The sequence below is a fragment of the Triturus cristatus genome, chromosome 9, assembly GCF_964204655.1.
Source record: "Triturus cristatus chromosome 9, aTriCri1.1, whole genome shotgun sequence".
Taxonomy (NCBI): domain Eukaryota; kingdom Metazoa; phylum Chordata; class Amphibia; order Caudata; family Salamandridae; genus Triturus; species Triturus cristatus.
Genome location: NC_140592.1, coordinates 1,226,653,775 through 1,226,678,524, shown reverse-complemented (window position 1 = coordinate 1,226,678,524; position 24,750 = coordinate 1,226,653,775). Strand labels below are relative to the sequence as shown.

The following is a 24,750-nucleotide window of genomic DNA, read 5'->3' as shown; positions in this document are numbered from 1 at the left end:
TACTCTCTGCTAAAGATTGACTTGAATGTAAACATACATGTATAGGTTTTGGGTGTGGTGATGACTCACTACGTCAGCTAAAGACAATGTACCTCTTGACCTTTAGCAATGCACTATGCAGTGAATTGTACAAGAGACTTGATGACCAAACACCAACACTCCCAGAAGGCCCATGTTCATGCACATCTTCAACACTTGGGGCCAGATTTATCAAGGGATCTCTTTGTACTTGCGTCACACAGGATGTCACAAGGGCAACGCAATCGCCATGCCAGATTTACCAAACATCACAAGGCCACCTTGCATGGCCCTGCATTGCTTGAAAAATCTGGAGGAACGAAAGGCAGCGCAAGTTGCTGCCTTGCTTTACTCTGCCCTGGGAAGGCATTACATGCATGGAGCATGGGTGTTCTCATGCATCCATGGTTATCAGGGTAAGGGTAGTTCCTCCTTAGCCAAGATGGTCACAAAACGTTGATCCACATGGCTGATTGTCCTGTCGTAGAAAGACCGGTTGGTCTGATCTTGGTTCCCCCACAGACCTGTTACGGTGTCATGCTTCATAATTGAGCGCTCCTCGTGAAGCCAGCGCTGCAATACTTGACGGGCCTGGGGGCTCTTTGTCAGATATCTTTTGATCCAAAACCGCTCTGTAGATGACTGCATGTGATGGGGCTAACTAACATTGTAACTGGGGATGTAAGTGATATGCGTGAGTGGTGAATAAAATAGGCTTGGATATCCTACAAATGATATTTTTTAGAGGAAGGATACTCGGTCTAGAGTAAAAACTGTGGTACTACTATAATGAGGTCTTAAAGTACCAGTATAGCTTTGTGTGTCAGGTGGTCAACATGTTTTGTGCCTTGACAGCCCCAAAATAATCAGGCGGCACTTCTTCAGGACCAAAAATAATGAAGTGTGCCTCAAAATGAGGCTTTAGGTCTCCTTTGAAATAAGGGACGACTTGTCAAAGTTTCCCAGCCTACCCCTAAATGTTTGCTGGCCTGTAGTGCCACCTAAAGGAAAGGGAAATACTAGGTGGAGAGATACACATGACAGGTTAATTAAAAACAGTACTTGGTCCATCATTGTGGTATATAGGTGAACTTATCCATGTCTCTAGGATAGGTGATATGTGTCTGCTTGCTCTAACAGTACGGTGATCAGCGTTCACAGACTGAAACTCAACAGACTTCCTGTAACAATATATCTAGTTAGCAACATGTAGAGGTGCCAGGTGAATAGTAGTGTGAGTACATGCATCAACCCCACATGCGTTCCCTGGTGAGGGGAAGGCTTACACTTAAGATGTGGAAGAATCTGTTTATTGTCATTTTTATATTTTGGGCTAGAAATGGACTTACCTCATAGGAGGCAGATTTAAGCTCCTTAGGACAAAAATGGAGTGTCCCGATCAAGTTGAGGGACACCGTCATAGGAGAGTGGAGAAGAGAAAGGAGCATTTGTGGCCATGAGAAAGATGAGGTAACGTGTCAAAGTTGGCATGTATACTTAATGTTATGATCAGAAGTAAGTTCCATTTGATGTCACAAGGTTATTTAATATAAAATAAGAACTAAAACAGATAAACAAGAACATAGGTCTCTATGCGAGGTGTCTTGCCAATTGCCCATGGGAGATTATCAGACACACTATTGACAACAATTTCACCAAAATTCCTTCTTAAGGTAGCCGGTGTCTTGCAGTGTAGTCTGCATATTGCATTGTTAACATTGATGGCATAAGAGAGGGAGCAACGGGCACTGTATAGGGACAGACAGACAGGTATTGTGCCGTAAGGTCGAAAAGCTCAACACTGGTTCCTACATAGGTCCCGAAATGAACAATAGCGGGTCACGGGACTATGTGTCCAAAGAGCGATATCGCTCGATCGCCAGCAGCATTTGGTCCTGAAGAAGTGCCGCCCGATTTTTTGGGGCTGTCGAGGCACGAAACATGTTGACCACCTGACACCCAAAGCTATCCTGGTACTTTAAGACCACATGAAAGCACCACTGTTTTCATTCTAGACCGAGTATCCTTCATGTAGAGGTTACCTGAGCCTATTTTAATCACCACTCAGGTATATCACTTAAATCACCACTTACACTGTTAGTTAGCCCCCTCACATGCATTCATCTATGTAGGAAGGGGGAATCTGACTACATGGTTGCCCCCACTTTTTTTCTGGTGTTTTGATGGTTTTTGAAGTCTGGCTGGGATCCTGCTATCCAGGACCCCAGCCTATCTGCTTACTCCCTTGAATGACATGGAGTGCATATTAGATGTACTCGTGATAGGATACTGTGGTACCTTATGAGCCCCTAGTATATGGTACCTTAGGTACCAAGGGCATAGGTACTTCACAGGCCTACCAGGGGCTGAAGCATGTATTATGCCACCCCTGGGAAGCAGACTAAATCTGACACCACAGGCCTGCTACTGCAGCCTGGGTGAGTTAGTGTTAGCACTCCTCACTGAGGTATAGGTTCCCTATATCGCACCTTACACACACATATAAACCTATCAGTCACCCCTAAGGCAGGCCCTATCAATCCTGAGGGTAGGGTGCTTGGTTTTACATGTGAGGGGGTTCCTCTGCCTGAGCAGGGCCCCTCTGCAGCTCTCAGAGTCTATTCTCTGTAGCTGTTTGTGGATGCGGTTAAACCATATACTCTTAAGTGCATTATAACCTAGCGGTAAATGCTAACTTTGGGATGGCTGCATCAAAACATGTCATGTTTGGTTTCAAACGCCTTGGAATCATACCCCCACACCAGTAACTGGTGTTGGGAGTATGATCCCACGCTTCTAGAGGGATAGACATGTACCTACTGTGGAAACACGGTAGAAATCTGAAAGGGCCTGGCATCACAAAATGGATGCCACCAGCACAAACACTGGGCTGCCCTCCTGCTGCTGACTGAAACTCGCAGTGGAGGAGGCCCAACAATAGGCATCCTGTCACAGGGAGGTGTAACCACCTTCCAGACAGGATTTAGTGTATTGGGGCTGGGTGGGTGCACTCTTAGAGTGCTTTGAAGTCCTGCACTGGGGGAGCAGTGGGCTCCTCTGTGCATATGCCAGCTCAAACCGGTTCAGGGGCTACCTGCCCCTGCTCTGGCGCGAAACTGGACAAAGGAAAGTGGGTGTAACCACCCACTCCCCTGACCCTCCCAGAGGAGTGGTCATAGAGCTAGTCCCTCCCTTTTCTTTAGTATAAGATAGGGAAACCTTGCCATGGCAAACTAGATATCCCTGGACGATGCTCTACAAGAAGAATCCTGGACCTTCGACGTTCCACTACCTTTGGAAGACTGAAGAATCTCCCTTGGAGTCAAGGAGTGACTCCCCTGCTTGGCAGGCACCAAAACTTTGAATCAACGGTCACAAACGTTCCCGCTCCCGCCAGAGTCCGAAGTCCCTGCAGCCCCGGAAGTGGATTTCCTGATGTCTCGACGGCCATTGTGAGTCCCCAGCAAACCTGAGGCGAGTGGACCCCACGAGTGACGAGGAACAGCAATACCCGGGTACCATGCACAATTGTTGAGTGCAACCCCTTTACGACGTTCTACAAACTTGTGCATTGGACCACGTGTGGTCCAAGCCTCCAGCAGGTTTTCCCTCGAAAATCAGAGGCCTACCTCGTCCTGAGTGACCGTGGGCTCCTGTGAAGCGAATCCTCACGAGACGTCTTCGTGATCCCTTGCCGGCTGGCTTGTGGGTCCCCTGAAGACTTTCTCATCAAACCAAAGGGCTCCCCTGATTGCTCCAGGCCTCCCCTGACTTACCCTCCCTGGGTAAGCCCCTCAGATCTTGCTGGTCTGCACCACTGACTTTCTTCACTTTCCACGAGACTTGCTGTTGCCAAGGCTTGTTGGCTCCAATCCGGCTGCCGACACCTCAGTAAGCTGCAGACTTTGTGGGACACTCCGAATCCAGCTCCTGGTCGTCGTCGAAGCTTCCTGAACCTCGTGGCTGAAGAGTCAAGACACCCGTGAATAACCTGGAATCACCCGACTGCCGTGGGCATCCATCTTCCTAGCCCCGGGTCACTGGCAAGTGACTGTGAACACTGTCCCTTCTGCTTTCCGGTCTTCCTTCTTCTGAATCTAGCCTTGGATCCCACCGGACACTTCTCCAGTCTTCACAAGCAGCAAATCTTCTTCAGGTTCCATTGAAAACGACGCCCCGACCCGACACCAAAAGACACCTATGCACCTGGCTTCCCTGGGTGAGGTAACTTGTGCACTCCGGTGCTCCTGTGGGTGTTGGTCCTCGAAGTACTTACCTTGTAAGTGGCTTGCTTGTAGACTCTCCCGAAGTACCCTAAAACTTTAAAAATCCAACCGCGACCTGCTCCCTTGAAATCAATAGGGAACCCGCGGCTGTGTTCTCACACTGCACGCGTCTCCCGTGGGTCCTTTACTTACCTTGCTAGCGAGACGGTGCGGTTGCGGTTGTACCTTCTTTTTTGTGGAGACAGGCAGCTGGTGCACTCGTATCAAGGAGTAAGCACGCCACTCATTACAAGAACTTTATTGAAAAACTTCTGCTTATCTAATTGATTGTATTTTTCACGCGCTATAGTGACTTTGGATACTTTGGACTTCGTGTTTTTGAACTTCTACAGAGTACTACGAACACCTTCGATACAACCTTCTACATTTTGTGCCTTGAAAAAGTCTTTGTAAGACGAAACACGTGTCGGCTGGTCCGTGTATTGGAACTTGCAATCCTTTACAAAAATAAAGATGACAAGCAACTAAAATCTAAGGGGTCTTGGATTTGTTACCAGACAAGACGACCAACTAATGGAACTGATCCTCTTATCTTCTTCCTTGGCAAGCATATGTGACTTGAATATAGTTGGTGATTTATATCAGTGGTTAATTTAACCTTTATACCGTGTAGGAGTGCCATTTAAGTCTTTTTTTTATAATTATCAATGTATGTATGTCTTGCACATACGGATGATGTCTCCAGGTAGTAGACATCAACATTAGCCTTGAGCACCCTCTTGCAATTGTTGTTCTTTTTACATTCACACGCCCTGACTATATGCATTGTACTTATCATTTGTATTCAGTTTGGTGTGCCGTTTTTTCCTTTTTTGAGGAACACTACTACCCAACTATTCTTTGTACCTTTACTTACCTGCCTTGGGTGGATTAGTGAGGCGCCAGCGACTCTAAAGGCCCTAGGCCTAGTCCCCTTGCAAGTCTACATTCCTAAACCTCTTTTTTAGTATATGGTCTGGTACACCCCTAGGGCCCCAGCCATATAAGTGCTTAATTTGTTGTGAAACATTGATTTGTGCATATGTCCCTGACTTCTAATCTCATAAAGAGATTAGTAGAGTGTGTCTAGAAATAAATACATATATATTTTATATATATACCTGTGTGGTGTCCTTTCATTTGGTAATTCAAGAGATTATAAGGTAAAACAAGCTGCTTTACATTCCTCTGAGACTTAGCCTGAAGGCTGCTCTCCACAGCTACCACTAGGATAGCTTTCTTTAAAAGGTTATCTTAAACCTATCTACCATAAGAGTCGAATTGGACTGGTGCAAGGTGGCCACTATAACTAGTGACCAGCATATGCCAGGCCAACTTCTCACAATCTACATGGCGGTTTCGGATCAAAAGATCTCTGACAAAGAGCCCCCAGGCCATTAGCCTTGAGCACCCTCTTGCAATTGTTGTTCTTTTTACATTCACACGCCCTGACTATATGCATTGTACTTATCATTTGTATTCAGTTTGGTGTTCAGTTTTTTCCTTTTTTGAGGAACACTACTACCCAACTATTCTTTGTACCTTTACTTACCTGCCTTGGGTGGATTAGTGAGGCGCCAGCGACTCTAAAGGCCCTAGGCCTTGTCCCCTTGCAAGTCGACATTCCTAAACCTCTTTTTTAGTATATGGTCTGGTACACCCCTAGGGCCCCAGCCATATAAGTGCTTAATTTGTTGTGAAACATTGTTTCGGATCAAAAGATCTCTGACAAAGAGCCCCCAGGCCCGTCAAGCATTGCAGCGCCGGCTTGACAAGGAGCGTCCAATGAGAATGCATGACACCCTAACAGGTGTGTGAGGGAACCAAGATCTGACCAACAGCTCTTTCTACGACAGGACAATCAGCCATGTGGATCAACGTTCTGTGACTATCTTGGCTAAGGAGGAACTACCCCTACCCTAATAACCATGCATCTGTTCCCTGGGAGGAGCTCGAGTGTAGGACCTCGTTAAAACATTTTGCTCTTCCTTCCCTCCCTTGATTTTGAGTGTTCCCATGCATCCACCTTTAAATATTGGCTCATTCCCAGATTTACTAAGCCTGGTTAAACTTGGAATGTGGCAAAATGCTACGCCTTCCAAGTGGAGGCACAATAAGGAGAAATAACTTTATTTCTTCTCATTGTTTTTTCTTTCTAAGTGTACTGCATTCTGCAGCACACTTAGAAAGAGGAAAAAGCCTCAGGGGATTGTTTGTGTAGGAAGGTGCCCCTTCCTGCACAAAAACAATCATGCCTGCAACACAGGCACCCTTGAACCACAGAGCAAGCGTGGCTGCATTGGCACTACGCAGTAGATTGTGTGCCAGCACAGGTAGCGAGCAGGAATGGGCCATATATTGTTAAATATGGCCCATTCCTGCCCTCTGCCTTTCACGCAGCGCAGCTAGTTGTCTTGCTGCATTGCATGAACTATTGATACATCTGGCCCTGTATGTTTATAATGAGTAGTCAAAAGAACCAAAGAATAACATTCTGAGCCACACAAATTATGGATTTTCCAAAGCCCACACGTGCTGCAACAAATCATATGTAACCCACACCACAAGCAAATGTCGAAAACTTCTCTTTTTCAAGAATTCATGCATGGGAACAGGAGGAGAACATTCAACGTAAACAGGCATTGGCAAAGGAAATAGGTCTGGTGTTTTTGTTCTGTTTCTAGGCACAATGTATCGCTGGGGAAGCTGTCCTGCCCTCATCAGTTTGAAAAAAATATTGGCGAAAGCAAAAATATTTTTTGTCTCAAAAAACACACATTACTATAGCAGTCCATGGCATTTAAGTTAACCACTTCAAATATGGATATGCTCTTTATGAAAAAGCAGAATGTCACTCACAGTGAATTTAGCCAACGGCTGACATAGACTGACCCACTTTTCTGTGCTGTATGCTGTAGAGGGCGGAAAAAGGTGAATGAAACAGCAACAGACCAATGGTTGAAGAGGACTGTCTGAAAGCTCCCATAAGTAAGTATGTAATACATGGGAGCCTGCAATCCCTGTATAAAAGCAGCCTCTAATTACCTTATTACAGGTCTGCGTGGCCTGTAACAAAAAGAAATGACAAATGACACTGGCGCTCAACTGTGATTATTTATTACAGCCGAGTTCAGACAAAGCAATCTTTGCTGCCAGTCAGAGCCAGCAGCAGAGGGGAAAGGCAGGTCACAGAGCACGATCAACGCGGAACTGTGAAAGAAAATAAAATAAAATAAAAGGTGGCTTTCCTTTCTTCTTGGTTTTCAAACAGGGATAATAGGAAGGGAGATTTGTATGGCAAAATATTTATATTTCCACACTTTATACACATATTGTGAGCTACAGCATTCTTCTTTTTAATTAAACTGATTCCAATATATTTCTGCAACAAATATCTAATTGCTTTTTGGAGTGTTTAGTTTTGCACTGGAGATTCTAGTTTCATTCTTCCTGTTTAAAAGCACAAACACCAAGGATTTAAGTGATTTGTGGGAAAGGTGATAGTGTGACCATGAATTATAACAAATAAAGTACCCCCTGCCTTACATTAGAAGGATATTGCAAGTCACCCTGGAGTTCTGTAACCTTATAAAGGAACTTGGCCTTTGGCCTCGCTCCTATATATGCTCACGAAACGCCTCAGTGACTTGCAATAGCCTTATAACGTAGGGCAGGGAGTCCTTTGCCCCATACATGATCCATTTAATTTTTGTAAAATCAAAAAGTCGTGGCTAATGCCAGGTCTAGGAAAGTGTGACAGTTACTGTCTCCTCGTCCCATTGGCTTATTTTGCTTGACTGGAAAAGAGCACCTCTTTCCGACAAATAACTAAAAAGGAAGCTGGATCACATCTAAAGAAATGACATATACCAAGCAGCACCTGGATACCTTTTGGTTAAATTGCTGAACAAAGAGCCTCTTTCTGAGCATTGATATTTATAACGCAGTTCATGCTGTGGAAATGACTAGACATGTTGCGGCCCCGTCTAACCTTGACTTCTTCTGCTGTCCTACAGTCCTTCCTGTACTTAGCCTGGTATACAACCATGTCTATCCTCGGCCATTACAACAACTTCTTCTTCGCTGCTCATCTGCTGGACATTGCCATGGGTTTCAAGACGCTGAGAACCATCCTGTCCTCCGTGACTCACAATGGCAAACAGGTGAGTGGGTCTGGGCTTCCCTCCCCCTTTAGTTGCATGACGTATTAACTGAGTAGCAATGATCTTTGGCAGTATCCAGCACCTGACACAGCCATTGGAGTCCAATGACCCATGGCTAGCTCTTGAAGAACTTGGGAGGAAATGTTAGTCTCTGTTGAACTAGGCCTTGTATGATAAATATAGGATCTGAAAGGACTGGTATTTAAAGTACATTTGTGTTACAATGAGGAACACACCCTGGCCAGCTGCACACAGAAGCACCACAGTTATTTTAGAATGATTGCGATTCTGTTTTTCCATGTGGTAACTAGCATCCCTAAATATTTCATCGGAGAACAGTGCCATGCAATCAAAGTCCAGGCTTGCAGCTGTTAATGTTGCGATTGGTCTAATACCTGGCGTGACAGCATTCTCCTATATTGGTTAGAGTTCTGACAAGAGTATGAGGTCAGCGTAGAATCACCATTCTAGTTAGTGACAGTTTTCTGAGGTAATGATGGTGTAATATAATGTAATCAGATCGTGTGATTTTAATCACTGTGAGTGCATGTGCAGTAATATATTTAGGTTAGCACAATGTGCAGAAGTCCAAGTCCAGCTTCGAAGACCTAACTCACGTCATCCGTTATTGTCGTGTCAATCACTGGCACTAGGCTGTCACTATGGCAGTGCTCCTCTTGACTGATGTGTGTTCGTCTTCCAGTTGGCGCTGACAGTAGGACTCTTGGCAGTCGTCGTGTACCTGTACACTGTGGTGGCCTTCAACTTCTTCCGCAAGTTCTACAACAAGAGCGAGGATGAGGACTCACCAGACATGAAATGCGACGACATGATGACGGTAGGAGAAGCAGAGTTAGAGGCTGTGACACAAATAAATGAAAACATTTATCCCAATGTGAATTATTGAAACAGCCCAAAAAACGAGGCAGTCAAAGAGTTGTGCTCCACGTACTAGGTCCAAGCAGGTTATCTGGGATCTGTGATGCCGCGTTAGGTGAAGCAATCCACAAACTAGATGAACCCGGGGACTCAGTTTTACTCTAGAAGTCTATGCATCTCTGTACCCTTGGCATAAATGCATCTTGCCGACTACACGCTTTAACCTAATTAGGAATTAAACCAGGTGTACCATGTGTCTTTGTGAGATGTATCTGAACCTCTATAGCGTAAGCTATAAGTCTTTGATACCTTGTTAGATGTATGTAATCCCATGTAATTTAATCTATGGGTAAGAACTGAGCTGCTTGCTCCCTGTTGTTGGTGCGAACAAACATTGCAAGGCCTATACTCACCTACCGGACCATATTTATAATTTTTCATGCAGTGCAAAGAAATAAGACACTTTGTTGCGCTTCGTGAAAAGCCGCACCACGCAACTCTAAAAAAACAAAGAGCGCTCTTTAGAATCCTCCATATTGGGTACGTCATCAAATCAAATGTACAGAATGTAAACGCAACATAAACCTCCAAATGATTCTGCACCATTATTCAGGCAAAAATGCAGTTTTACAATTTGTCTGGAAGAATACAGGTAGTGTGATGACGCAAGCACAGATATGAAGTGGGGCAGGCACGTATTAAAGAATAGAATGCAATCCCTTCATATTCAAGACATAATTGAAGACTGTATTGTTATGGAAAGCTGTGGGATCTCAATATTCTCCCTCTCTTCCTGTGTCTGTCTCATTCTCAGCTATCCACTGCTGCAAACGCCTTGGACCCAAATTAGAGGCAGGTTTGTCAACACTTTGGGCCATATTTACAAGGAAAGTGGCGAAGCGTTTCATTAGGCCAAAAAGGCTAACAACACACTCGGTCACTTTAGAAACGCAGGGCTGCACCATATTTACAAGAATATGGTGCAGCCCTGCGTTTCCCCCTGCGCTGGCGCTAAATTTAGCAGCCTAGCGCCAACGCAGGCACCCTTGCACCATAGAAGCTTGTATTGCCAGCACAACATCTTTAAAAGTGATGTTGTGGTGACGATAGGGGCTTCTTAATCTGCCCCTTTGTGCTGTTGCAAAGCCATGCAGAGTGGCGAAATGTAGTGATTAGGATTTTACTCTCCAACGCAAAATGTTTTTATAACTGGAAAGCAGTTTGTAAAGTACAGCAAATGGCGCTTCGCGCAGTTTTGCTCTACTTTGTATCAAGTGGGTCTCCCATGGGTGGAGCATGAGTATTGCCACGCTACCACCAGTGGTTTTTGACACAGCACCCTATTTACTAAAACCGGTAGCCAGGGCTGTGCATCTAAAACCAATGCTTCCTTGAGATAATGTTGTTATTTCTCCTACGTTTTCTCACTTTCCACATGTAGTATTTTGTACTAGAAGGCAGCCTATTTGTGTGCCAGCGCTGGGGAAGAGAGGAGTACCGCCATATCTTAGTAGATATGGCTCCGCAATGCTCTCTCTCCCATAGCACAATGTGGCAGAGAAACTTTGGGGGCTGCTCTGTTTTACCCTATGTTTTAGGAAATGTTTCCCTAAGTCTGATCATATAGTGCGTCAGTAAACCCCAGCACAACACACGCATCCAGGACTCAAAAGCACATCACATGCCGATGCAGTATTCGCCACGATCCACATGATCGACACACCATGCGCAATTTGGGGTAACCTCTTGATGGTGTGCAACTTGTAGAGAAGGACCCAAGATTTAAGATTTGAAATGTACAAAATGTTCAGGTGTTGTTGGTATTCAGGCCATATAGGAAACTTACCTTACCCATTGGCCATAATGCAAATGTATTCCCCTTCCAATTATTTTTCATGATTGAAATCCCTTTTCGTTCCATTATAATTAATTTTCTCTTGTAAGTGTTCAATGATGGCTTCTCCAGTGGAGGGGATGAGGGGAGATAAATCACAATAAAAATACAGTGATGATGATGCTGTGAATAAGGAGCTTGGGCTGTGTCACCAGGATTCTGCATCATGAAGCAGAACTGACTCAGCAGATGCATACGTGCCAATCGTGATCTTACCCTCTCATTGTCTTTCTCCTTGCAGTGTTACCTCTTTCACATGTATGTGGGCGTCCGAGCTGGGGGTGGTATTGGCGATGAAATTGAAGACCCGGCTGGCGATCCCTACGAGATGTACCGCATCGTTTTCGACATCACCTTCTTCTTCTTTGTGATTGTCATTCTGTTGGCCATCATCCAGGGTAGGTTCCAGTGACGTGGTAGATTCTGCAGCAGCCCTGATGTGCTGACAGATGTGCTGGCCTGTTGGGAATGTGCTGATTTCCCCATAGATCAGCCTACCAGCTTGGCAAGAAAGACCGCATGATAGAGTGTTTGGCATCTCTAGCACTAAAATGTAAAAGGTGATAATTGCACAGGATCATTATCTCAGTAATGAACTACGCGGGAAAGGCCTTATTTGGCCTTGATTTTGCTATTAAAAATATTGGCAGAAATGTGTTATAGAGCTCCATTCATATTATAATTAAGGCTTCCAGTTTTCATCTTTTACTGATTTTTACAGATAAACGCAAACAGAAAACAATGTGTTTACTGTCTGTATTTATATTTAATGGCCAAAAAATACAGAAAATGGTGCTTCGTGTGAGAGACTCTCGAAGCTGTCTTTCATGAATTCCAGACAACAGCTGAGCATATAGACAGCATGGGAAATTAAAAAACAGGAGGTTTCCTTAAATACAGGCATAAGTTAACATATATTTGTAATATAACCCTAATATGTACCTGTGAGTGTAGTTGTTTTGTTATACGTGGCTGCTTAGTTTGCTAAAACATGACGAGCATTCGTGTATGAGTGCACGTCGCAGATTTAAATAAACATGGAAATATACCATTTTACGGCTCCATTTATTCTCATAACAAAAAATAAATTTGGATTAATACCAGTAAAATAGCCAAAACATCAATATGGATAAATACAGATGGAAATGTAAAAATATGAAATACCATAAATCCGGGAGCCCTAAATATAAAGTAGCCAATGCTCTGCACCTCAGTCGTTCCATATTGCCCTACCCCGCACTAGCGGCCCAGTCTGGTTCTGCAGCCCACCCACGGACTAGCCTAGTTTCCTCCACCTGTGATGCTGACCCGCTACCTGTTCACACATCAGTGCACCTCTTGCTACTGCATGTGGTATGGTGAGGATAGGGAATGTGGGAGTTCCCTTCGCATCCTCACTTCAAGCCTTAAATGGGGCGCTTGGAAGGGTCTTTGGCTCTTTGCTCCCTCCCACTGGCTGCTCGATGTACCTGTCTTTTTGTTAACTGGAAAAAGAAATACAAGCACAAATAGCCCTAAAAGGGTCGGGAAGAACTCTTAATGTGTGCTGGCATAGCTTCTGTGCACTTTGGAGCAGACACAATTGAAGGGAAGATTTCTGTTCCGCCGCTTGGGGGGAGGGTGGGGGATGTCCATTGTGCCCCACGATAAACTGAATTTAGCACAAGAAAGGGGTACATCTATCAAATATTTGATCCTTTACAAAACCTCTTCTGCGTAAAGTGGCAGGCTATGCTAGGGGAGGGGGGTATAGAAATGTATTGCATCAAAGGGCTTTGCGATCGCAACTGATTTTGTGTCTGGCGGTGCACACACAGCAAGCCCTGCCATGCACAGGAAAAAGGGGGATTCATTCCGTGTTATTTGCAAGGAAGCTGTCAAGGGATTCTGACCGCTCCAGGAGTTGCAAAGCATTGATGTTACCCTCTGCCTTGTAATATGCACTTCATCGGGTGAGGGGGCAGTATTAGCTTTGGGAATTTGGTGGGGACAAAGACAACAGAAATCACCTCCTCAAATCCCTTGTTGTGATCTGCCCCATTTTCACTGGCTGGCACTTATGGGGTAGCGAATGTAGAGCTGGAGCTGTCACCGGCCGCTCCTTCTTCAGAGCAGAGGAGTGTTGGCCCCCACACTGCTGCGCGGAAAGTGAAAAATAATATGGTAATAAAATGATTTTATTACCATTTAATTTTTTACTCTCTGCCAGCAAACAGTGTGCGGTTAGTGTGTCACTGCTGCTGATTGGCAGCAGTGACGAGTGGCCACTTAAGTTTGCATTGCACATGTTTGTTTGGTTAGCTACTTTTCTACGGCTAAACGAGCATGCGCAATTCAAACCTCTCCAACCAGCTGTCTTAGACAGCCAGGTTGGAGAGCAGGCGCAGACTTACAGTGCCTTTAGGAGCGTAAAGTATGCCTGCTACAGCCAATCAAGATGCGTCACTCTAACAGCATGAGTGAAGCGTTATGATTGGCTAAGGGAGTTGACTATTTGACCTTGCACTCAGTCTGGAGCCACAAACATCGAGGATGTGCTGTTTAAAGTGAATCGTTTAACTTTTTTTGTAAACTGTTTGTTTGCCCCCCCCCCCCCCCTTCAATACGTCACCAACCGCCACTATATTGCCCGCATGTAAATCTGTCATTAACGGTGCTCAACTTGCTGCCTCCGAAGCGAGTCGCTCTCGGTACTAGCAGCGCACGATTTAATGCGCGTCCCAGTGTTGTGACAGGAGCATGCTGGTAGACACGTAGCGGTATCACAAATTATTTTGTGTATTTACCTTGGATGTTACCGCGCTGCCCCACTAGTTTATCATTGAGAGCAGTCGCCACTTGGAGCTGTATTCATTTGCAGCTGGTTTTTGTACAGCTGGTATTCTGAACTCACTATTGGAAGATGCTTTCATCTGTGATAGTGACAAAAAGGAGGACCAGAAAAATAAAATATTTGCCTAAAATAACACAATTTGGTTATGCGGACAAGCAACAGGTAATACAGGTTTTTTGGTTGCACTTTTTAGAAATTATCCTCTAAATGGGTATCTATTTGTCTCGTTTAATCTCAAATGTTAAGGCTTTGGTTTTACCTCTTTGTGCATGAGGGTTGTGCGAGGGTGGCGGCAGAAGCCACATGAAAGCTCGACTCGTTATGGGCTCGGGGTTCCAACGTGATCTTGCCCTGATCCAGAGCCAGGCTTCAGGCTCGACCTTTCAGTAGCTCACCCGCTTCTAATCCTAACTCATGAATATTGAAGAAGCAGGATTTTTGCAAATCCTTTGTCAGACTCGGGGCCCAGTGTAAGTCTTTTATGGCACACACCTCCCTACCCATGGCCTCCTTCTCCAAGAATTCCCTCACTACCACTCTCCAACAGTGCAGCTCATCTCTCCATAGCCTCTCTCTGACATACATTTTTTTTTATAGTGCTGCAACTCATAGTTCACTGAGACTGATCTGAATAGTATACGTTCTATGCAGCAGGCACATTGACCCACCACACTACTTTGGGATGTTTCCAAACTCGTACTGGACAGAATTTTGATCTCCCACCAGCAGTAACATTAATCACCAGAGTTATTGTGACATTTTTATTGCTGCCTGAAAACTGCTGGACCCCAAGGAAGTTAACACGCTTTTAAACCAATAGTTATTTTTAAACAAGACGACCCCCTCCAAAGTCAGCCCCAGGTGCAGCTGCACCGGTCTCACTATCCTAAAGCCGGCCCTGGTCGGACTCTTTGTATTGATCTCGCTTGATACATTTTTCCCATCACAACAAAACAGCGAGGCTGCACTGCAGATGGTGGACAAACACTGAACTGGGAAGTGGCCTGGCTGGGATTCTTCTGACAAATGAAGGATTAGCAATATAGCAAGCACGTCATTGTCAACAACGTTTTCTTGCGTTTCTAGGGCGATATTATTACTGAAACATTGCTCACATATAACTAGCATTCAGACTCACTGTGCCCCTCCGAGTCTTGGCCTCGCCCCCACAGGCAGCTGGTGCGCATCTGTCAGGCACAGAGCAGCCCTCGGCGCCGCTGCCTGCCTCACAGTGGGCGGGACCACGCATGTTTGAAGTTCACTTTAACGTAATTCTGTTGTGGGTGACGTACCACGTGCTGCACGTCCGATTTACTCCTTTCTCTCTTGTTTTGTCAGGTTTAATTATCGATGCGTTTGGAGAGCTGAGAGACCAGCAAGAACAAGTCAGAGAAGATATGGAGGTACAGTGAAATAAAAGGCACTACACTGTCGACAAATGCATTCTAGAGCGGCCTTTACAGAGGTTAGATGGTTTATGGGTGGCACTAACAGTCTAATTACCCTAATGGACAGGATCAGACTGGCCTAAAGGGCAAACAGGCAGTGCCCGGAGGGCTAGTCTGCAAGATCAGATTGTGCGTCGTTTTTTGGCTGTTTGTGGGCGTGCTTTAGTGTCTGCTGGGCCCGTTTTTACTGTTGATTTTCTTGATATTAAAGCAACCACTGCCTGCAGCAAACTCAAATCCATGCAGTCTTCCATACCTTGCAAAACACTAACACCACGCCTTTACAAGTTCAAAATTGCACCAATTTGCAAACAATGGGCATATTTTTTTTAGCTAATTCACCAATGGGACAGCTTTATTTTGGTGTCCGGCCTATTATGTGACCCAGTCCATCTGTGCACCCGAAGAGTGCTTCTCACGATCTGCAGGATTACACTCCACACCAGATGCGTGCCTTTTACAATCTGATGGATTACACTCCACACCATATGAGTGCCTCTCACAATCTGAAGGATTACACTCCACACCAGATGAGTGCCTCCCACGATCTGAAGGATTACACTCCACACCAGATGAGTGCCTCCCACGATTTGAAGGATTACACTCCACACCAGATGAGTGCCTCTCACGATCTGAAGAATTACACTCCACACCAGATGAGTGCCTCTCACGATCTGAAGGATTACACTCCACACCAGATGAGTGGCTCTCACGATCTGAAGGATTACATTCAACAACCGATGCGTGCATCTTACAATCTGATGGATTACACTCCACAGCATATGAGTGCCTCTCACAATCTGAAGGATTACACTCTACACCAGATGAGTGCCTCCCACGATCTGAAGGATTACACTCCACACCAGATGAGTGCCTCCCACGATTTGAAGGATTACACTCCACACCAGATGAGTGCCTCTCACGATCTGAAGGATTACACTCCACACCAGATGAGTGCCTCTCACGATCTGAAGGATTACACTCCACACCAGATGAGTGCCTCTCACGATCTGAAGGATTACATTCAACAACCGATGCGTGCATTTTACAATCTGATGGATTACACTCCACAGCATATGAGTGCCTCTCACAATCTGAAGGATTACACTCTACACCAGATGAGTGCCTCTCACGATCTGAAGGATTACACTCCACACCAGTTGAGTGCCTCTCACGATTTGAAGGATTATACTCCACACCAGATGAGTGCCTCTCACGATCTGAAGGATTACACTCCACACCAGATGAGTGCCTTTTACAATCTGAAGGATTACACTCCACACCAGATGAGTTTCTTCTCACGATCTGAAGGATTACACTCCACACCAGATGAGTGCCTCTCACGATCTGAAGGATTATACTACACACCAGATGAGTGCCTCTCGCGATCTGAAGGATTACACTCCACACCAGAGAGTGCCTCTCACAATCTGATGGATTACACTCCACACCAGATGAGTGCCTCTCTCGATCTGAAGGATTACACTCCACACCGGAGAGTGCCTCTCACAATCTGATGGATTACACTCCGCACCAGACGAGTGTCTCTCACAATCTATAGATTACTGTCTGCACCTGAAGAGTCCCTCTCACAGCCAGAGTCCTAGGCCTTATGGATTACTCACTGCACCCTTAGAGTGCCTCTTACAATCTGATGGATTACACTCCACACCGGAGATTGCCTCTCAATCTGATGGTTTAGAGCCCGCACCAGAAGAGTGGCTCTCACAATCTGATGGATTACTATTCGCATCCAAAGAGTGCCTCCCACAATTTGATGGATTACTGTCTGCACCGAAGAGTGCCTCTCACAACCTATGGATTAGTGTTTGCACCAAAGAGTGCCTCTCACAATCTGATGAATCACTGTCTGCACCAAAGAGTGCCTCTCACAATCAGATGGATTACTGTCTGCACCAAAGAGTGCCTCTCACATTCTGATGGATTATATCTGCACCCATCGAATCCCACTCACACACTGAAGGATTGCTGTATCTGTACCTATACATTGACTTTCACAGTCCTCATGGATTACTGTCTGTGCACCAGTGCTGTGCTTCTCACAAGATTATGGATTATTGTCTGCTCCCGCAGGCTGCCTCTTACAGTTTAATGTGGTTCACTTTTGCGGTACCTATAGAGTCCCTCTCACAGCCCAAATGGATTATTGTCTGCCGACCGAAACAGTGTTTCCCAAAATCTGATGGATTATTTGAGCACCCGTAGAGCGCCTCTCACAGTCCAATGGATTGTTGTATCTTTTACTCATACAGTGCTTTTCATAGTTCTCATAAATTACTGTCTGCATTCATAGAATGGCTCTCACAGCCCAATTTATTGTTCTCTGTACCTATAGAATACCTATCACAATCCTGCTAGATTACTGTCTATGTACCTATACAGTCACTCTCCTACTCTGGTGGAGTATGTCCGGCACCTGCAGAGTGCCCCCACAACCGTGTTAAACTGTTGTCTGTACATCTGTGAGTGAATTTCACCATCCGATGGAGAGGTGCTCATGCAGATCCCCCAAGACTGCTGACAGAAAGTCGCACATGCATCTTTAAAGTGCTGCTTACAGTCCTGAGAACAGCAACTTGTACACCAGAGTGCCTCTCACAATCCGATGAATTTCTGTCTGAACCTGTAAAATGACTTTCAGAGTCCTGATGGAGAGACACTCTTTTATCTGTAGAGTGATAAAGGTCTGGTTTTGCAACTGTGGCTTGCCCCCATCAGTCTTGTGGGGAGCTGCTCATGCAGTACCCTTCTCATTGTCCAGATGGCTGTATGCTCTCATGGTGCAAGGAGAGGTCTATTTTTTGTACACCTTAAGAGAACCGGTCATGTCCTGAGGATGGTTTATCCTACAACTGGACCCGAAGGAGTTCAACCTCTCATTGTCTGGATGGAAGTCTACTCTCATGGCGCAGGGAGAGGTCTAGCCTGTATACATCACTAGAGCACCTTTCATATCCTGCGGATGGTGTATCCTATATGTGGACCCAAGGATGTTCATGCACTCACAGTCCAGATGGATGTCTACTCTGATGGTGCAGGGAGGGATGTAGTCTGCATTTAAAACACCAGTACAGCATTTTCCATCTCCTGAGATTGGTGTATCCAACAACCGGACTCTTGGATGTTCAACCTATCTTTGTCTGGATGGAGGTCTTTTTCCCAAATCGGTCTATTCTCATGATGCAGAGAAAGGTCTAATCTGTAGATGGTGTATCCTACAGAAGGACCTGGGGATTTTGAACCTCTCATTGTCAGGATGAAGTTCTACTCTTATGTTGCAAGGAGAGGTCTAGTCTGTATACACCTTTAGAGCATATTTCAAGCTCTGACGGTGTATCCTCCATGTGGACTCATGGGATGTTCAACCTTGCATTGTCCGGGTAGAGAACTACTCTCATGGAACAGAAAGAGGTCTGATCTGTATTCACCTTTAGATAATTTTTCATGTCACGAGGGCGGTGTATCCTACAACTGTACCAGGGGATGGTCAACATCTAATTGTCTGAATCTAGGCCTACTTTCATGGCGCTGGGAGAAGTCTAGTCTGCACACAGCTTGAGAGAACCTCTTATCTCCCGGTGACGGTGCATTCTACAACTGAACGACGGGGATGTTCAACATCTCATGGTCTGGGTGGATGTCTGCTTTCATTGGACAGGGAAAGGTCTAGTCTATGTACACCTTTAGAGAACCTTTCATGTCCTGGTGACGGTGTATCCTACAACTGGGAAACGGGATGTTCAACCTCGTTTTCCAGATGGAGATTTAATCTCGTGATGCAGGGAGAGGCTTAGTATGCACACACCTTTAGAGCACTTTTCATATGCTGAGGACAGTGTATCCTACAACTGGTCCACTTTAGAGGATCTCTTGTGGTCCATTTAGAGTTCTGTACTTTACACAATTCTAGGCTCCTCTTTTGTCTTTATGACGGTATTTTCTACATTAGACTTTACATTTCCATAGGCCATACGAAGGTGTATTCTTTATACACCTTATTGCACATCTTATGATGGAGTTCTGCTCCAGATACACACATTCAAAACACCTCTCCTGGTTGTTACAACTCAAAAATGAACATCCAACAGCAGGAAATAATGCTGGCTAGTAAATGAACACAAGAGTTACCTGGTACACCAATCAGGAATCAAGGTTAATTTGCTCTACTATGAAATCAGTGGTTCTCTTGTAGGGGATTTACATGTATAGTCATAAACACTTGAGTAGTCCTGCCCATGTGCGATAACTTTTAGATATATCTTCTTAAGTGGCTATTGTTCACCTTTCTTCAGGAAGGCCTGTAAAGACACTTAAGAGATAATAATGCAGCCTAAATACACAGGCTACACTGGACACATTTTCATCATGAAGTGAAAAAAGGGTGCCAGTACACTATATTTTGTGCAATTTGCAGTGTTTAACACACAGAAGAATCCCCTACATAAAACTCCTCTTGTCATGATAGAGATGAGAGAAGACAGATTAGCCTAAAAGACTGCCATTAGATGTCTTGAAAATAGAGGCTGTGCCTTTAAGACTTCAGAGACTACAAATATCCCATCATGCACAGCTAGTGGCAATTACTGCAGTTCTTTTTTCCGGCACCTCCTATCAAGACCCTGGAGCATTGAGCTCGACCAATGTCGGTTTTTCTCTTCAATATTCACTTCTGAGTTTTCAAAATAACTACTTGACTCGTCTTTGGCCTTTCCCTACCATTTTCTGAAAGGAATTTGTACAGTTTTCACTTAAAAATGCCATCTCTTTTTGATAAGTGTCCAGACTGTGGTTGGAAGAAGGCCAAGGCTGATCCTCACAGAGTGTGTATACTCAGTTTGCCAGAAAGTCATGTTCCTGACTCTTGTCTAATTTGTAAAACTTTCTCAAAGTGCACTGTGCGTGACAGAGAGAAGATTTGCCTCCATGGAGCAGAGGAGCGTCAAAAACAGTAGGCACAATCTTCAGGTGGGACCTCCGGGTGAGTAGAGGGTGAGTCCTCTACTGGGGCTCTGTCTTCAGCCTTTGGAGGGCTCACCAGCTGATCGACGTCGACACACTGCATCAGTCGCTCGTCGTCGAGACACCACCGTCAATTGCTGACACACTTCTACCGTCGGTCGACGCCAAGAAATCGTCATCGATCGCGGTCGAGACTCCACCGATCGATTTCGAGACGAGACCTGTTGTCGAGTAGATCGACATCAAGGGGCACGAAAAGATCACCTTCAGCCTCCTCAATGCTTCAGGAAGTGCGTGAAAAAAAATACTAATATATACAACAGATTCCGATTATTCCCGGACTTATTCTATGTCTCAGGATGTCTCCTTTCCGACACCAATGCTTCCTCCTCAACCCCATCTGCCAGATGCGGAACCCATACTTCCAACTCCGCTTCCACCTCCTCCTACAACGCCACCACCACCACCACCACCACCAAGACGAAGGTCTAGGTCTCACACTCGACACCGATCTCACAGACGACGACGCTCCTTTACTCATAAAAGACACTCCCATCATCGGCGCCACAAAGAAAGGTCTCGTTCAAGACATACCAGGGACACCTCCTCCTCAAGTACAGAGAGATACACTCCGACACTATCAAAGTCCCCTCCCCCACACATTTCACCAGTGGATGACATCTCTACCTTTCAAGAGGTTCTGGTGCGGGATGCTTCGAAGTTAAATGTCCCACTGTCCACTCCAACTCCTACAATGTCTGTAATATTTGAGACTCTACAGCAAAAACAAGCTTCACGCCCTTTGTTGCCTCTTGTTCCGGGTCTCCTAGAGCCGGCTATGGAGCTCTTCCGTACACCTTCTTCAATTAAGTCAGATCCATCCAGGCTGCAGAAGAAATACAGTCCTCCAGAGCAGTACCCTGCATTCCTGCAGACAGACCCGGCTCCGGATTCAGTCATTGTGGTGGCAGCGAAGAAGCAACATGCCACGGCTCCAACTTCGACAGTGCCACCTGACAAAGAGAGCCGAAAAATAGACTCAGTAGGGTGGAAGGTTTGCAACACTGCAGCGACTACCGTGAACTCACCTAGTACCGCAGCCTTACTAGGCAGATATGACAGGCTCCTCACAGTGGAGAGGTGTGGTGCAGCGGCCAGGGCAGCTGACTTCGGAGCACTGGACTCACAGTTCGATCCCCGGCTCCGGCGGCAGCTCAGCTCAGCACCATGTGACTCTGGGCAATAGCTCACTTAATTTCCACAACGGCCCCCAGCGCCTTGAGACCTGTAAGGGTGAGTAGTTTGCGCTTTACAAATACGGATTTTATTTACTACCTCCCTGGAGACAAATGAGAGGACTTTAATGAGATCTTAACAGAAGATCTTATGGTTTATAATCAAGTGAAAAAGTGAAAAGCACATATGCAGACACATCTCTTCTTGCTGCACACGAATACTGCCACAACGTAGCTCTTCGGTGACACTCATGGCTGCACCGGATGGCTCTTAAGACTGAATCACAACAGAGCATCCTGAATCTCCTATTTTCTGGGACAACTCTTTTCGGCACTCACACCGACGAAGAAATGGCCAGGATGAAGGCAGAAATGGAGACGCTGAAAGCTGTTGACTTAGAAAGACTTAAGGAGCAGCGTAAATCTTTCAGGCCTTTTCAATGCAGCTATCCCACACAGAGGGTTCAAACCCCTCGGTGGTATCAGGGTCGCCAGTCAGGTATGCAACAACAGTACCAACGATCCTATTAGCCTTATCAAAAGCGACAGGCCAGAGGAAGATCAGGCCAGCAACTTGTGCAAGGAGGCAAACTACCAGCAGGGTCGAAACCCTGAGTCCTTTCTTTCCCTCTTCCGTTACTTGCTCCATGTAGGGGGAAGCGTTCAACATTTCCTGGATGAGTGGCAAAACATCATGCGAGATAATTGGGTGGTGAATATTGTTCACAAAGGATATTCTCTCAGGTTCATCAGCCCTCCACCGTCGATATCTCTGAAACAATCCAGGTTCCAACTGCAACAATTCCAGTTGGAGCCAACATTCTCTTACAGAAACAATCGGTGGAAACTCTTACCTCCTCTACAACAAGGCTATATTCAAGGTTCTTTCGCATCAAAAAGAAAGACAAGAATGAGTTCAGACCCATTTTCGGCCTCAGAACTGCCAACAAGTGGCTTTGGAGAGAAAGGTTCCAGATGCTGGCATTGCACCAAATTTACCCTCAGTTACACCAAGGGGATTGGCTATGCGCAATCAACCTCCAAGACGCATACTTTCACATACCCATTACCAGAAAGCATCGCAAGTTCTTGAGATTTGTAGTGGGGCACAGCCACTGTCAGTACTGAGTACTTCCATTTGGCCTGAAGTCAGCACCCAGGACTTTCTCCAAATGCATGGCAGTGGTTGTAGCCAATCTAAGGAAACACAAAGTGTTCGTCTATCCCTATAACATCTCAGGAGGCTCAGCTTCACTTCAATTGGACCTCCAATCATCTCCTTCGGCTGGGCCTTCATGTTATACATGCAAAGTCAACCTCGATCCCAGTACAGTTCCTGCAATATTTGGGGGCCTCCATCGATACTCTCAAGCGTATGTCCTTCGGAAGGGAGACGCTTATCGATCTTTCGAAAGGCTCAGGCTTTCATGGCAATCTCTCAGTCATGCGCGAGGAAGGTCTCCTCACTCCACGGCTCGATGGCCTCCTGCATATTTCTCACACTGAATGCACGTCTCCACATGAGACCCCTTCAGGAATGTGTAGAAGACCAGTGAGACCAGAAAACAGGAGATTGGGAAGACAGGATTCGATTGTTTCAGCATGCCCTGCGGTCCATCAAATGGTGGTGCTATTCAACCAATCTCCTTCGAGGGATTCCGTTTCGCAAGAAGATACCTGTTCAGACTATAGTCACTGAAGCCTCTCTCCAAGCATTGGGAGCCCACACTGGCCACCTTCAAATTCACGGCAAGTGGTCAAATAGAGAATCCACATACCATATCAATCTACTAGAGCTACGGGCAGTTCATCTGGTGCTGAAAGCCTTTCAGCCATCACTCCGCTCCAACTCTCTACTTGTTCAGACGGACAATATAACAACAATGTACTACCTCAACAAGCAGGGAGGCTCGAGGTCCAGACCCTTGTCTCTCGAAGCACAGGCAATCTGGAAGTGGCTTCTGGACAGAAATCTCACGTTTACAGCAGCTCACCTCACAGGTGTTCAGAATGCTCAGGCTGACTCACTCAGCAGGTTCCTGCAGGAAAACCTATAGTGGGTCTTATATGACGACATGGTCCACGATATCTTCGGAAGACGGGGCACTCACGGGTTGACTTGTTCGCCACCGCAGAAAACAGCAAATACCAACACTTTGCATCAAGGTACTACCAACCGGGAACCCTGGAGAACGTCCTTTTTGATCAACCAGTCGGGCAGATTTCTCTATGCCTTTCCACCAGTTCCCCTAATCGCGGCAGTCCTCATCAAGCTGTCACAGTCACAGGTCAAGATGATGCTCATTGCCCCAGAGTGGCCATGTCAATGGTGGTTCACAGACCTCCTTCATCGGTCTGTCCATCCACATCTCAAGCTGCCGTGCAAGATAGCTCTGTTAACGAATTCGTCGAACATATAGTACATCCCAACCTCTCCTCTTTGAATTTGTCAGCATGGCTCCTGAGCTAGTACAGAATAGGTACTTGAACTTACCTCACGATTGCATGGGCATCCTCAGGGAGGCAAAGCGGCCTTCCACACTTTCTGCTTATGCCCATAAATGAAAGATATTCTGTACACGGTGTTCACCGAAGAATGAGGATCCTACCTCTTGCCAGGAAGATGTCATCCTTCCATATCTGCTCCATTTGGTGCTATCTGGCCTAAACGTTTCTTCCATTAAGGTTCACTTGGCAGCTCTTACTGCCTACAGGAAATGCCCTTCACAAACTTCCTTTTTCAGAATTCTTGTCATCTGAGATTTCCTGGAGGATTTGGAGAAGCTTTTTCCTCCCATTAGACGCCTTTCTCCTCCTTGGGATCTTAATGTAGTTCTCTCTCGCCTTATGCAGGAACCTTTTCAAACCATACATAAGGCATCTCTTCAGCATCTGTCTTGTAAGACAGCTTTCCTTGTGGCTATAACATCTGCCAGCAGGGTTAGGGAAATCCAGGCACTTCGCTGTCAAGAGCCATACACAGTGTTTCATGCATCCAAAGTAGTCATGAGGACACATCCAAAATCACCCCATAA

At 45.7% G+C, this 24,750-nt stretch overlaps 1 protein-coding gene across 4 annotated transcripts in view; it reads left to right on the top strand.

The window, feature by feature from the left end:
* Positions 1–24,750, top strand: part of RYR3 (ryanodine receptor 3) — a 2,047,168-nt gene that overhangs the window by 1,921,955 nt on the left and 100,463 nt on the right. For all 4 annotated transcript variants that reach the window (XM_085627314.1, XM_085627313.1, XM_085627312.1 and 1 more), the window contains 4 exons: positions 8,300–8,446; positions 9,150–9,284; positions 11,461–11,617; positions 15,391–15,455. In XM_085627314.1, coding sequence (XP_085483440.1) covers positions 8,300–8,446; positions 9,150–9,284; positions 11,461–11,617; positions 15,391–15,455 — 504 coding nt within the window. The remainder of the gene's footprint in view (positions 1–8,299; positions 8,447–9,149; positions 9,285–11,460; positions 11,618–15,390; positions 15,456–24,750) is intronic.